The 14526-nt window shown below is 38.6% G+C and overlaps 1 protein-coding gene across 1 annotated transcript in view; it reads right to left on the bottom strand.

The window, feature by feature from the left end:
- Positions 1-14526, bottom strand: part of LOC111158201 (bromodomain PHD finger transcription factor) — a 157476-nt gene that overhangs the window by 38162 nt on the left and 104788 nt on the right. Inside the window, 6 exon segments of the mRNA XM_022520120.1 lie at positions 979-1021; positions 1331-1481; positions 4077-4205; positions 5648-5772; positions 10188-12498; positions 13509-13688. Coding sequence (XP_022375828.1) covers positions 979-1021; positions 1331-1481; positions 4077-4205; positions 5648-5772; positions 10188-12498; positions 13509-13688 — 2939 coding nt within the window.

The following is a 14526-nucleotide window of genomic DNA, read 5'->3' as shown; positions in this document are numbered from 1 at the left end:
TCATCTGACTGAATCAGTTTAAAAAAAAAAAAAAAAAAAAAGGAGGCAGGTAAATAAAGAAACTGAACACCTATTTAGTAGTTATCTCCTGAGGGTATGCCTTCAAAATTGGAAATGTTGCCTTATTTGTAAATAAACTTTTTAAATAAATGTTTAAAAGTAAAACATTAGGTTTCACTATTGAGATGACAAAACATAACCATAAAATGAAAAACAAAACTAGCTATTTTTTCTCTGAATGAACAGACATGAAAAATCCAACAGTGTTTTTATCTAAAACTCTGATGTAAGGGAAGACAATGACCTACAGTATACAAAAATAAAAGATGCACAAAAATTTAAAGGAATGTTTTATAAAATGTAAGAGGAAAAAAGTAGCTTGAAATGAATACTTTGGTTGATATAATATGTAATTTTTAAATGTATGTAACTAAGTTAGTGATATTGCAAATAGATCTTTATTGATTTCATCTATATCCTAAAAGTTTGCATATTTAAGTTGGCTAAAAACTCTAATAGTATTCTCTCAAGAGAAAATATGTGAGCCCCTGATATTCAGGCACATATATTATTTATAGTGTGGAAAAGCAAAGAAACCATTGGTAGCTTAATTATCCTCAATTACAGCAAACTCTTAAGAGTTTTAGTACAACTTGCTTTTTCATGGCCTATAATTAGAACTTGACAGGACAACATTATCTTTGAAAATTACCCACAAACACCTCAAGCTAATGTTAACACCGTGTGCTGACAATATGTTAAGAACAAAAACTTACCCATTGAATTCTAGAGATAATAAATAAAACCACATGAATATATTACTGTGCTTTTGGTGTGCATGAATTTGGCTAAAAATGTCAATTTGCTGCCAGGTGGGACTAGTACCAACTCCCCCACCTGCTGGACAGCCAAGCGCTGCTGTCTGAGGTGAGCCTCCATTTGGGCCTTGAGGTCCTCTGCCTTCTTCTGTTCACTAACCTTAGCCTGTTGCTCAACTGCTTGTGCCTTTTCTTTCTCCACTCTGCAGGGGAAAAAAAAAAAAGGAGGAATTTTATCAGAAATGACACTATGGACACCGGTACCAAATATTAAATGAAACCGGGTCGATTTTCATATTATAAAAAGATATGAAATTATTTCCGTTTAAAAATAAACATTAAATATAAGATAATCAGAAACTGACAAACAGATACAACACATTAAAATTAGAAATAGGACTTTAAGAAATCATCTACAGCTAGCACTTAGAATCAAGAGGTGAAATAAAATTAGCTAGGATATACTTAAGTTAAGCTTCAAATATCTGCTTACATGTGAACCAACTCCTTACCTTTCAGCAAACGCCCTGATCTCCCATAATTCCAACTCTTCCTCTGCTACCCAAGTTTCGATAATAACAGGGCCAGTTTGCTTGGGCGTTTCTGGTCTCTTCGGCCGCAATGCACTTGATCGAAGGCCTTTCCTCTGAGGTGTAGGTGTTTCTTTGGAAAAGAAATCAGAGCATTTTAAGCAAATAGAGCTTCTAAAATTACAGTACTTCTGGCATCTCCTCTTATGGCATAAGAAACAGGAGTTGGCTAACTTTTTCTTAAAGGGCCAGATGGTAAATACTTCACACTACGTGGGCCAGATGGTCTCTGTTACAACTATTCAACTGGGCCTTTGTATCATGAAGAGTCAGAATATACAATACCTAAGTGAGTATGTATGGCTGTGTTCAATCAAACTTTATTAACAAAACCAGGTGGTGGGTCAGAATTCATGGGCCAGGTTTATAAAGGCCTATGAGCCTTTACGTAGCCTGTTCTATCTGGCTGTGACCCATTCCTAGCCTCCGTCCCCCTCACTTAACTAATGCCTATTTATCCTTCAGACGCCGACATGGATACATGTCCTTCAAGAAGCCTACTGTATTCCTCCCACACAGTTGGGCCGGGTGTCCTTGGCATGTACTACTCTGGCAATGCGTATTTTCCATCACAGCACTGAGAAGGGGGATTTGAAAGTTGCCTGTGTGAAGAACGGATCTGAAACTATTTAGTAGAGGTAAAATCTAATGGTAAGATTTTAAAACTAAAAAGTAGAAAGAGGCAAGCACTGAACCATCCCATTTGTTCAGGGAACAAGGAAGCAGCCGAAGAAGAAAGCAGAAACAGCAGTAGGACCAAGGTTATCCAAAGTGTAAGAGGCAAAGGAATGTGATCCAAAGAGACTGCAGTGATTTGAAAGCTCTGGGGTCAAGAATGAAGACGTCAGAAACCACTTGTTCCATCTGTTTCTCTGCCCAGCAACGGCTGTCTTAGTTCCATGACAACACTGTTTTACTTATGCTAATTTTCAACCTCTAGCGGTACCCCTTATTGAGGTTCTTTTTAAAAAATCTATTCTCGGGGCGCCTGGGTGGCTCAGTGGGTTAAAGCCTCTGCCTTCGGCTCAGGTCATGATCCCAGAGTCCTGGGATCGAGCCCCACATCGGGCTCTCTGCTCAGCAGGGAGCCTCCTTCCTCCTCTCTCTCTCTGCCTGCCTCTCTGCCTACTTGTGATCTCTGTCAAATAAATAAATAAAATCTTAAAAAAAAAAAAAATCTATTCTCATTTATTCTGCAAAAGGAACTTTTGAATTTAATCAGATTTCGAAATGTAAACCACATACATTTGGAGACAATTAGCTTCTATTACTAAGTAGTACGTTTCTAAGGACAGCATTCCTTTTTACCCATTTCATAACAGATTTTTTCCCTAAATGTTTTTTTGCACATATGAAATAAAATTATTGATTTTAATCTATCTATATCTCTTGAATCTGGTCACCTCACTGAACTCTTTTTAGCATTAACAGTTTTGATTCTCATGTTATAGAATTTTAATACTATAACCTTTTCTTCCCTTCCATGAGAACAGGGGCTCAGTCCCATTCTTCCATGTATTTGCGGTCTAGTTCTTATCATGTAGTTGCTCTATAACTATTATGTTATAAATGAATCACTCTTTATGCCTCTTAGGTTATTTCTACCTGAGAACTAAAGTATTTCACAATAGCTTTAACCCTTGAATCAACAGATGCTCAGTGACCACTCATGTGCCAGATTCTACAACGGGTGTCAGGACAACAACAAACCAGACAGACTCAGCAGATGCCTTCTTAGGGCTGAAGGTCTGGTATCAGTCACTGCTCCACATCTTAATTATAAGAGGTATTATTATTATTATTATTTTAGATTCTATTTATTTATTTGACAGACAGAGATCACAAATAGGCAGAGAGGCAGGCAGACAGAGAGGAAGGGATGCAGGGCTTGATCCCAGAACCCTGAGCCAAAGGCAGAGGCTTTAACCCACTGAGCCACCCAGGCACCCCGTGGTATTATTATTTTTTAAGATTTACTTAGAGAGAGAGAGAGCTCTCACGCACAAGCATGAGCATGAGCAGATAGAGGGGCAGAGGGAGAGAATCTTTCAAGGAGACTTCTTGCTGAGCTACAGCCTGACATGGAGCTCGATCCCACAACCCATGAGATCATGGGAAACCAAGTCAGACACTCAACCAACTGAGACACCCAGGTGCCCCTAGAAGAAGTATTATAGTTCTCTGCACCCTCCCTGTGCTTGGAACAATGCCTACAGATATGTTTGTCTAGTGAAATCCTATTATGTTTATTAGTTAAATACTATTTTAAAAATGTAATGTAAAGATATGTAATGAAAAGATATCTTTTTGTAATGGTATTGTTCATGTAATGAAAAGATATCGTTTTCATAAGTGGAATAGAGAATTAAGGAAATGATTACAATCAAAAATTTTTTTAAAGATTTTATTTTATTTATTTGTCACAGAGAGAGAAGAGAGAGCACACACAAGCAGGGGCAGGAGCAGAGGCAGAGAGAGAAGCAGGCTCCCCACTGAGCGAGGAGCCTGATGCAGGACTTGATCCCAGGACCCTGGGATCATGAACTGAGCCAAAGGCAGACACTTAACCGACTGAGCCATCCAAATGTCCCTATAATCAAATTTTAATTGGTAAAAGATGTGGTTAACAGGTCAATAACAAAAGAACAGAATTATCTGTATTCCTTACCTTTTGGTGCTTCTGGAACTCCAATGGGGCAAATGATTTTCCGGATACAATATTCAGATCGAATGCCATAAGGACCAACATCTCGCCTTTTAATTATCTCTGTTGTTGTGATTTCAGTTTCAGATGTTTCTATGGTGATTTAATCCACACAGTATTAATAACCACCTAAAATATTCAGAAACTAAAAAGGTACAACATCTGGTGCTTTAAGAAGGAGACACACATGGAATAAACTTTTGAAAACATTTGATTAATTAATGACTCCAGGATCATTGCTAGAGTACAGTAATACTGACCTTCTACCTCACTGAAAATGTCTAAACTGAGCAAAATACTACCTGGGGCAGCTTAGCTTCTGGTAGTGAAACAGTCAAAATACTAAGAGAAGAAAGAAGCAGCGAGCATAGGATTCCAGATGTCCCAGTTTAACGGACTTACACTCTACAATAACAAAAATCTTTTTATAAAAAAGATTTATATTTCAACTTTTTAGATGATTTTGCTGGTTCTGTCATCATGCACATCCACTCAATTTTTTAAATCATACATGTCAATTTTTTAAAATCATACAGGTTTTCCAGTTCCATTTACCAACTAAAAAAGAGGAAGAAAGAACCAGGAGAAAGAGAAAAATATAAACACATAGAACGTTCTAGAAAATATACACTAAATGTCAGTGAAAGAAGGCTGCTCAGTAGTTTCACGAGGACAGGAGGGGGAGTGATAACAAAGGGCCATGAGTGGACTTTTTTTTTCTTTTTAAGATTTATTTATTTATTTATCTGACAGAGAGAGAGAGAGAGAGAGAGAGAGAGAGACAGAGAGAGAACACAAAAGCAGAGAGAGAGGGAGAAGCAGGCTTCCTGCTGAGCAGAGAGCCTGATGTGGGGCCCAATCCTAGGACCCTGGGATCGTGACCTGAGCCAAAGGCAGCCACTTGCCGACTGAGCCACCCAGGCGCCCCCATGAGTCTGAAAACTTATCAGAATGTGTGTCTTATATATGTGTGCAGTTTGTTTTATGTAAATTATACCATAATAAATCTGTTAAAACTGTACTTAGGAGAATACAAAGAAAATAAAGACCAGAATCTGGGGGGAAAAAAAAGATTTATATTGTGAGAGTGTGAGCGAGCACATGCATACAAGTGATCGAGTATGGGCAGTTGGGACGGCTAGGGGTTGGACGTGGAGGGAGAAATAGAATCTCAAGCAGATTCCCTGCTGAGCGTGGAGCCCAACACGGGGCTCGATCTCATGGCCCCAAGATCATGATCTGAGCTAAAATCAAGAGTCAGAGGTTTTCTGACAGCCACCCAGGCACCCCAATAAAGATCTTTTTAAAAATCCAGACTGGTTCACATATAAAAGTAACTCACCTTTTAATCTGACCCCCCCCTTCCCTGCCTGCCCCCAGGCTCTTCCAGAGTGTGCTGCCCAACTTCAGCCAGGCTGTATTTTTAAACACAAGTGTTGTATTTTAATAAATAACAGAAATGCTTAAAATTAAGTGAACTGTCAAGTGATTTTTTTTCTCTTTCCAACTTCAAACAGAAAATAAGAAACCCTTACCTGTCCGTGTAGTCCCTCCTCCTGGAGGAGCCTTGGCTGCCATGTCATCCCATCTCAGGCTTGCCCACAGTAACCGTAACATAAGGCTCACTCCAGCTAAGGACTTCACAGTCTGAAGCCTATACCTGAAAGAAAAACCCAAGAAAAACTACATATGTATCATGTACGTACACGCGCAGGTGCGCACACACACAGACACTCACATTCTATTATTAAACTGAACAGCTGGTTTCTTGTCTTCATTATGATTTTAATAATGATGATTTTGTAAGTACTTTGGTTATTACATGTCCCTTAATAAAATAACCCTTTTGTTCCTAGGTGTAACATACATCTAACAACTTAAAAAGGGTCTGCAGTTGCTTCAAATGCCATATAAATTTGTAAAATGAGCATGTTTCTTTTTAAGACTGACATGGCAAGAGTTTATGAAGATTTTATACATTTAGCCTAATTCCAAAATATGTGCTAGAGAAATTACAAAGAACAAATACAGGGAAATAATTGTGTTACTAAAGGTGATGAAAGAGTTTTGGAAAAGGATAAAATCATAACTGATTTATTTGTGCTGAAACAAAATGAAATTGTTTAAATTTTCTCAAAACACAAAACAGGAAAAAAAAAAAAGACCCCCTGCGAATCCAATAAGGCCTTTCCAAATGGACAGAAATTCTGTATCCAAGTGGTGGTTCTGCAAAACATGAACTACTGGATAATGAACACCTGCTAATACTAATAAACACTCTAGTCACATTAGTTAATAGTTTTAGAATTCTGTAACACAATCAGTAATAAAAAAGGATAATACGAGATTCATTACTGAACAGGAGACACAGGAATCTCTGTGTTCAGGTTTCTTCTAAGTTACTAAACATTCTAGATATTCTTTTAAAAATAATATTAAAGAGATATTTCAAAATGACCTTACAGCTGCAATGAATATTGTGTCCCAAGATGGAACTAACCATAAAATATTGTAAAGCAGCCCTAGGGTATCAATTCTCCGTTAGTGTGTAATTAAACGCTACACGTACTTAAGTAAATATACTGGCTGATTGCAGTATACAGAAAAATCTGTAAAACTAAAATAATTTCCTCCTCTAACAGACATAGAAGGTAAACTGTAAGACAATTTGTATTTGAGAGGCAATGCTTTCTGTACTAAACATTAAGCTGGGAAAATGAACAATGAGAGAAAGGGATTGCTCCAACCAAAAAGTTCCAGCAGCGTCTTAAATTCCCATCTCCACCCGTGACACGAGGATTTCCTTTCTTGCGCTTTTGCCCTGTGAATCCTCTAACCTGGACAGAACAATTCTTCTTCTTCTTTTTTTTTTTTTTTAAAGATTTTATTTATTTATTTGACAGAGAGAGAGAGAGACAGCGAGAGAGGGAACACAAGCAGAGGAGACAGGAGAGGGAGAAGCAGGCCTCCCGCTGAGCAGGGAGCCCGATGCGGGGCTCGATCCCAGAAGTCTGGGATCATGACCTGAGCTAAAGGCAGACGCTTATTAACGACTGAGCCACCCAGGCGCCCCTGACAGAACAATTGTTAAATAGGAGGGGGAACGTTATCCAGTGCAGGGATGTCCCGAGAAGGGGGAAAGTATGTGTCACTTTCCGACCATACCCTACAGAAACGCCCAGGGAACTCTGGACACAGCAAATGGATATGTATTTGGGAAAAGAAATGTTTCTTATTCTCTCTCTTCTTCCTCGGCTCACTCTTTACTGTCAAATAGCAACTTCAGTGCACCTCTATTTTGCAACGGAAACACCAGGAGGAGGGGAACACACCAAAAGCCTGTCCATTTACGTATTCATCCAAAAAATACTTGAGTGCCTTCTATGCGTGTTAGACTGACTGAAAGGAGCTGGAGACGGAAATGAATCATGATCTGTCCTTGCTTCCTCAGGAGCTTAACAGAGGGAAGTGTGAGTGGCACCTGACTCGGCTCTGGTTTGGGGATCAGAGCCTTGCCTGGGTCTCAAAGGACAAAGATGGTACAGCAGGGCAAAGGGCACACATCCGCTCAGGAGGAAGGGGTACAGCAGCACACGCTTCTTCCCAGCAGCCACATCTGCTGTGCTCTGACCGGAGGGAAGGGGCTGGAAGCGTAGCAAGAGATGAAGCCGGCAGGAGGGACGGCAGAGCCAGAATGTGCTGCCACGTGGGAGGAGAGAAGAGCATTAAAGGTGAGCTGCTGAAGGCTTCTGAAATGTATCCAGCACAGGATGGGTTGTAAAGGGAAGTACTTCGCACAGACGTAGCGCCCAGGTGACAAACGCTGTCCCCCTCCCAGCCCTGTAGTTGTAGTTAACACGTGGAAGGCTGCTCAGCTCCGACTGAATATTTACAGGATAGATCTGCCTTTCAGGAGAACCGTTTGTTCGGGTGGCAGTGTGGAGACCACTACTGGTTCAAAGTGATAATGAAACAGAATCTGGGCCCCGGAAAAAGGAGGTGAAGGAATGGACAGTGTGGAGGGGAAAAGAGGCCTAATGAGTTGACAAGTTTCCCTTTTCACTACTGCTCAGCCTCAACATGAATAAAGCTCAAACAAGCACGTTTTGGCATTCTTAGCGTCTACTCTAAGCATCAGACATATCTTATTCAAGTGTGAGTACAAAAATGCATTTCACATCCATGGTTTTTACAGCAATACACCTTTTAAAAATGCATTAAGTCAAGAATATTTTACATATTTACCCATGCTTCTGTTAGATACAAGGGATTCTTGTATCTTCCCTCAACTTCAGCAAACTGAGCTGTTAGCACATATTTGATAGCAATATCTGTTTAAAATGTACAGAATGGTATTTCCTTCCATGAACAGATGAGAAATTAACTACACAGGTACCAACTGTGCCCACAGTGCATATTAAAACAATACAAGGCTCCTGAAACCCGGCCGTGCAGATAAGAGCCCTGGGCAACACTCGATTGGAACGGGTTCACAGAAAAGTGCTTCCCAGTTGAGCCTACCTTCCACTTCGGAAAAGAAAAGAGCAGAAAGGTCGGCCTCCAAAACTGCCAGGTCATTTTAATTAAAGTACTTGTATATAGTAACTTTTCCAGTGGGAAAGAAGTTACCTGCAGGACAGTCAAGGATACATTTTGGGACCGCTCTCAATGAAGAAAGCAGAAAAGTGCAGAGTAATCCTATAAATCCATGAACTGTAATGAAGAGTTCCTTGATTCCCTGCAGGATTCTGCAAATCCTTCATTGCAGGCCCTGCAGAGAAATTGTACTTTTCAGCTGTCTCTATTGAATGTGTAATGGAGTGATGATATTTTAATTCAAATCAAAAGATGAGCTATAAAAACCCTGGTCAAACCAACTATGACTGGCCATGTTAGTAAGTTAATTCCTTTAGAGAGAATACTCATTTACACTTCGCCTTTTTGTTTTGTTTTATAATACTAATTATAATATAAAGGAAACCAAAAAAGGTATGATTTTAACTTAAAGAAATCGGAACCATAATAAAGACACACAGAAATGAAGCCTAGAGTGAAATGAAGTCTGCTCATTTGTTGAAATAACTTCGGGTTCCTATCAAAATCTAGAAGCAATCAAGACCGTTCCTGACTTCCGAGCATGCCCCATGGCACTCTTATGTTTTCAGTCTTTATGTTCCGTCCTTTCCAGTTGTGAGGATGAAAAGATAAAAAGACAAGGACATGAAAAAGGACAAAGCAAGGACAGATATGTGAAATGGGATAGAGCAGATATAGTACCGGACTGGGATTTAGGAAAACCGGAAACTATTCCTAACTCTGTCCCTCTGTGGCCAGAGGCAAATTATTACACATCTATAAAAGATGAGAATTTCTAAGATCCTTTCCCAATATAAAACTACACGATCTGACAACTGCCAACACTACATACTTATGACTCATCCCCAAAGCTTAATGCCCAGAAAATTTTAAATTAAGACTATTTCTGGGTTTTAAAAAAATCCCTAAGGAATCTCAGAGAATACCTCTTCTCACATAAATAAAGAGAACTCCAAAATAAATGTTTATCATGTAAATAAATTACATTAGGAAGATTTCCATGTTATGATGAACTTTGTGTGATTCACAGGCATGTTTCCTATGTCTTAGGTTTCTATGAATTACCTAACAGAAATAAAATCCAAACATTCCAGAAAGGTGATTATCCAAGTCTGTAATTCTCTCATTCCCAAGGCAAACACATGGCAATAATTTGGAAAGTTAAAGCACAAAAACAACTATATTTGACATGTTTCTTCTGTCTTGGGGTAAGTAAAACTGAATTTCATTTTAAAGAATTCCCTTACATTTTTTTCAGTTTTTAAACATTTTTCCTTAAGAAACTTGAGTACCTCCCAGCTGGCCAAATTCAAGATTCTCTGTATCTTATTTCCATTACTAACTTGGCCCATTAAACTTCTGCTCCCCATCTCACCTCTTATTATCTCATTTTTTTTTTTGGTAAAAAATGAGATATGCTTACTGGGTAACGCTTTTTAAGACTTTCTCCCTTCCCCAAATACATTTTAAAGTACATACCTCCAAGTGATACCAAACGTTGGTCTAGGAGAAGGATATGGCCATATATCCAAGGCAGGTTTTGCATTGTAATTAAAATAAGGGACTTCTCGAATTCCTCCTTTTCTGGCCAACTTTTTTAAGTCATCATTAGGCAAAACAAATATGCTCTTCTTGCTGCTCTTGGTGATAAACTTTCTATAGGATGGCAGAGCTGTACCTGAACGAGTCTTCTTGGGTCTCGAGAATTTCATGAGTTTCACTTTGTCTCTCGTGGAATATTCTTTGCTCACCGTCATAGAGGTCACCAGAGTGCCCCCTGCAGTGGTCAGTGAGTCTGTCACCGTTGTGGTGACCACAGTCTTACTCTGCTCCTTCACGGAGATGATGTCCACACTGCTGCCCGTGGAGGGTGTGGAAAGCTTTGTTACAGTTGTAGTGGTGGTTTTAACAGTGGATTTGGCACAATTTTCTGTGGAAGAGACCACAGTCTGCTTATCACCTTTTGCTACTTTGATTACGGTTTTTGATTCTGTGGCCACTGTGGATGTCATGGTGGTGACTTCTGTGATGACTGTTTTTCTCTTGGACTCTCCATTGACATTTTCATCTTTGTGGGCAGGCAGACCATTTTCATCAACAAAATCATTACTGAGGTTAGATTCCTCTCCAGAAGTAACAGGTGAGGGAGTAACTTTCTTAACTTCTGAAGTTTCAACTTCCATATCTTCTACCTGATTCCCTGAACTGCTTTCTGGACAAGACAGTGAAGGCATGGTAGCGTGTGTACTCTCACACTCTTTGGTTGATGGCAGGGTCTCCAAGCCATCTTGGTAGTCGCCTTCACCATCTGAAGATCTCCGTAAACATGATTTTGTTTCCAAGTTGTTTTTTTCATTGAAATCTTCCATGACGACATCACCATTCATGAATGGCTTTACAGCAGATTCTTTAGCAGTCAAAGGCTTAATATCATTTTCAGGAATTATTTTATTTATATTATTAAGCTTTGGTTCAATGTCACCACTTACTACTTTACTCTCAGAGATTTCTTTCAAGCATTCCCCTTTTAAATATGTTTTGGGTTTATTATCTTTTCCGTTTATTTGAAAGGTACTTGCTTTCTGTCCTTTCTTTTCAGACTCTCGATTTTCATTATTCTTTTTGTCAGTGCTACTTTTTAGACTGACTTGATCAATACATTTATTAACGGTTCTCTCCTCTAATTTCTGTTCTTGACTTGACTTTCTACCATTTGCTTCAGTTACCTTACCCTGTGGTCTTTTATCATAGTTTCCAGGGGACTTATCTGGAACAAACTCCCGTTTCAATGGCTCCAAGCCTTCAATACCTTGTTCTTGAGTTATGAACTGCTCAGAAAGACTTTCATTGCTATTCTGAACAATCATATCTTCTTCACTGCTGTCCTGAATAGACATAGTATCAGAACTATTTTCCAAAGTGCTGTTATATTCAGAGACACATCCTAGTTTTCCTTCAAAGTCCACTGCTTTTGACAGAGACGAGAGATCTTTATCATCAGTACTTTTAGGTACTGATGGAAGTGACGGACTCTGGGAAGGAGAAACAATGGTGTCATTATCCTCCTGTATGAGTGGCTTTTTATTTTTATAGATCAAAGTACCAATTTCATCTGTGCAGGCTAGTTTGGAGTCACCAATGAGAAAGTCACTTCCTCTTGTTTTAATCTTACTAGGTTCCTGGCCTTGACTCGTAGGTTCAGAGAGACTCTCATCTATGTCATTTCTAACAGAATTTTGTTTCTGACAGTTTGTGTCTGGGCTCTGAATGGAGACATCATCTAACATTTGATCTTTTGGATAAAGTCTCTCTGTTGTATGATCAGGATCACCGATTTCAAGAACCGAGGAATCACTCTGGGGGCATCCCCGAATCACATCTTCAGATTTACCGTTACTTGCATTAGGGCTTTGTTCTTGCCTAAGTGAGTCACTTTGACACCCTTCTTTTGCTTTCATTGTTACTGGTGACTCAGAAAGGCTTTTCAAAGAACTTGCAGAGGTCTTTCCTATACCCTTATTTCCACCCTCCAACTTCATTTTCTCGAGGCGCTGTTTTTCTTCCAGTGTAAACTGTTTAATTCTCCTTTCAAGAAGTCCATCTAGTTTGGATGATTTAATTTTCTTTTTATAACTAGTCCTTAAATGGAAGCCCTCACTGACATTGACCACATCTACTTGAGAACCTTCGTGACAGTTTATACGTGGCTCTGTTTTCACATCATCATCTATCTCCATTGGTTCTTCCTTAAAGGGTTTCTCATTATCAGAATCTAAAATTTCTTGTACATCTGTGAAACAAAGACATTTATGTAAGTGTAACTTTTAGTCTCCAATGTGGAATTTGCATTATTTTTATTTTAAAAACTAGCGGTGTTTTTTATTTTCACTCAAGGGCTTCAATATAAATTAAACTTTATAAAAGGTTTAGAAACATCTAGTAAATATTTAAATATTCTGATTCTTAGTATCTGAAATTGGAATGTCACAGTGAAAATTACTCAGCATGTGACTGTTACCCATACACCATACCTTCATGAAGATTTTGTTTAGAATGTTTTGTGGCCATAAAATATCTTAGGGCTCATACATTACCTAGCTTATCTAGTTTTTAAAAAATGACTTTTCACAAAAGACAACGTAGTTCCTCAGAAGGCTGGACCCAGTAATTCCACTACTAGGTGTTTACCCAAGAGGGATGAAAGCATATATCCACATAAGAACTTGTACATAAATGTCCTTATCAGTATTTGTAACAGCCAAAAAGTAGAAACCCAAATGTCCACAACTGATGACTGGATAAACAAAATGTGACACAACCAAAAAATGGACTGTTATTTGGAAATAAAAATGACAAAATGCTGACACATGCTACAACATGGGCGAACCTTGAAAACATTACACCAAGTCAAAGAAACCAGTCCCAAAGGACCACATATTACATGATTTCATTTATATGAAATGTCCAAAACAGGGCAAATTCATAGAGACAGAAAGTAGACCAGCAGGCTGAGGGGGATTTAGGGAGGACTGGAGACCAACTGCTAATGAGTATGAGGTTTCCTTTTGGGGTGACAAGAATGTTCTAAAACTGATAATGGTGATAGTTGAACAGCTCTGTGAAATACTAAAAAACACTGAACTGTACATTTTAAATGGGTGAGTTATAAAGCACATGAGTTATGATTCAATAAAGCTGCTATCAAAGAAAGACAAGGCAGTACCTCTTCTGCTGTGCGAGTCTGATCCAGTGCAATCTTATCACCCCCAGGCTGCCCTCCACACCGGATACTCTCCTTACCTTGGTCCTTCTTTTCAGTAATCTTGGAAACGTCCATTTCACTTTGGTCTGCTCCTTTGGCAGCATCGGAATCTTTTACCTCGCCTTTCTCAGAATCAGGCTCTGTTTTTATTTTTTTTGGACTCCGTGGACTTTTTCTTCTATCTGATTCATCCATATTTTCATCCACATTATTTTTGGCTAAAAAGAATTGAGTGTGTATATGTGTGTGTGTGTGTATATATATATATGTGTGTATATATATACACACATATATATATATATAAAATAATGGGTATTCTTGAATATTAGCAATTTACTTTAATAAATCTAGTTTAGTGGAAATTATCAAGTAATTTCCAGCATTTATACCATTTTTTAATAAAAAAACAAACCACAAAAGTTGAAGATAGTCTATACTTTCCTAATATGTTCAGCTGACTGAAAGCATAAAAGGAATGAGTGCATTTTAGAAGTTCTTTGGAATCCTTCACATATGAGACTATTTCAACTGCTCAATGACTCCACTAAGTCTACATCAGTGTTTCTAACATACTTTGTGTTAAAGAATCACATTAGAAGGATAAATACTTAAGTATTTTTCACCCAGAGTCCACGGATAGACTTCAAGGCTATCCAAGGGCCAGTGAAATTAATTACAGAAGTTTGCTTACGTACTTTTTTTCCCCCCTGGGTAGGGAATCAGCATTTATCACAGAATAAAAGAGACTTCAGAGAAATAACCAAATGCAATGCTTGGCCTTGTCTGAATTAATTTATTGCCAACAGTAAAATGGTGTCTCTGGCACAACTGGGGTAATTGGAATAGGAACTGAGACTCTCAAGATGGATGTGTTAAATACTGTTAGTTCGTTGAACGGGTAATGTCATGATGGTTATGGAATGTCTACTCTAATTAGAGCTATATATGGAACTGGTAAATAGCATGATTTCTAGAATTTGCTCTAAATACATGGGAAAAAAGAACTCCAGGAAAAAAAGAAGATGATAACTAACAGGAGAGTGACAGAAGTTGAAC

Source organism: Enhydra lutris, unplaced genomic scaffold (genome assembly GCF_002288905.1).
Source record: "Enhydra lutris kenyoni isolate GAN:26980312 unplaced genomic scaffold, ASM228890v2 scaffoldscaffold57, whole genome shotgun sequence".
Classification (NCBI taxonomy): domain Eukaryota; kingdom Metazoa; phylum Chordata; class Mammalia; order Carnivora; family Mustelidae; genus Enhydra; species Enhydra lutris.
This window is presented reverse-complemented; position numbering and strand designations above follow the sequence as displayed.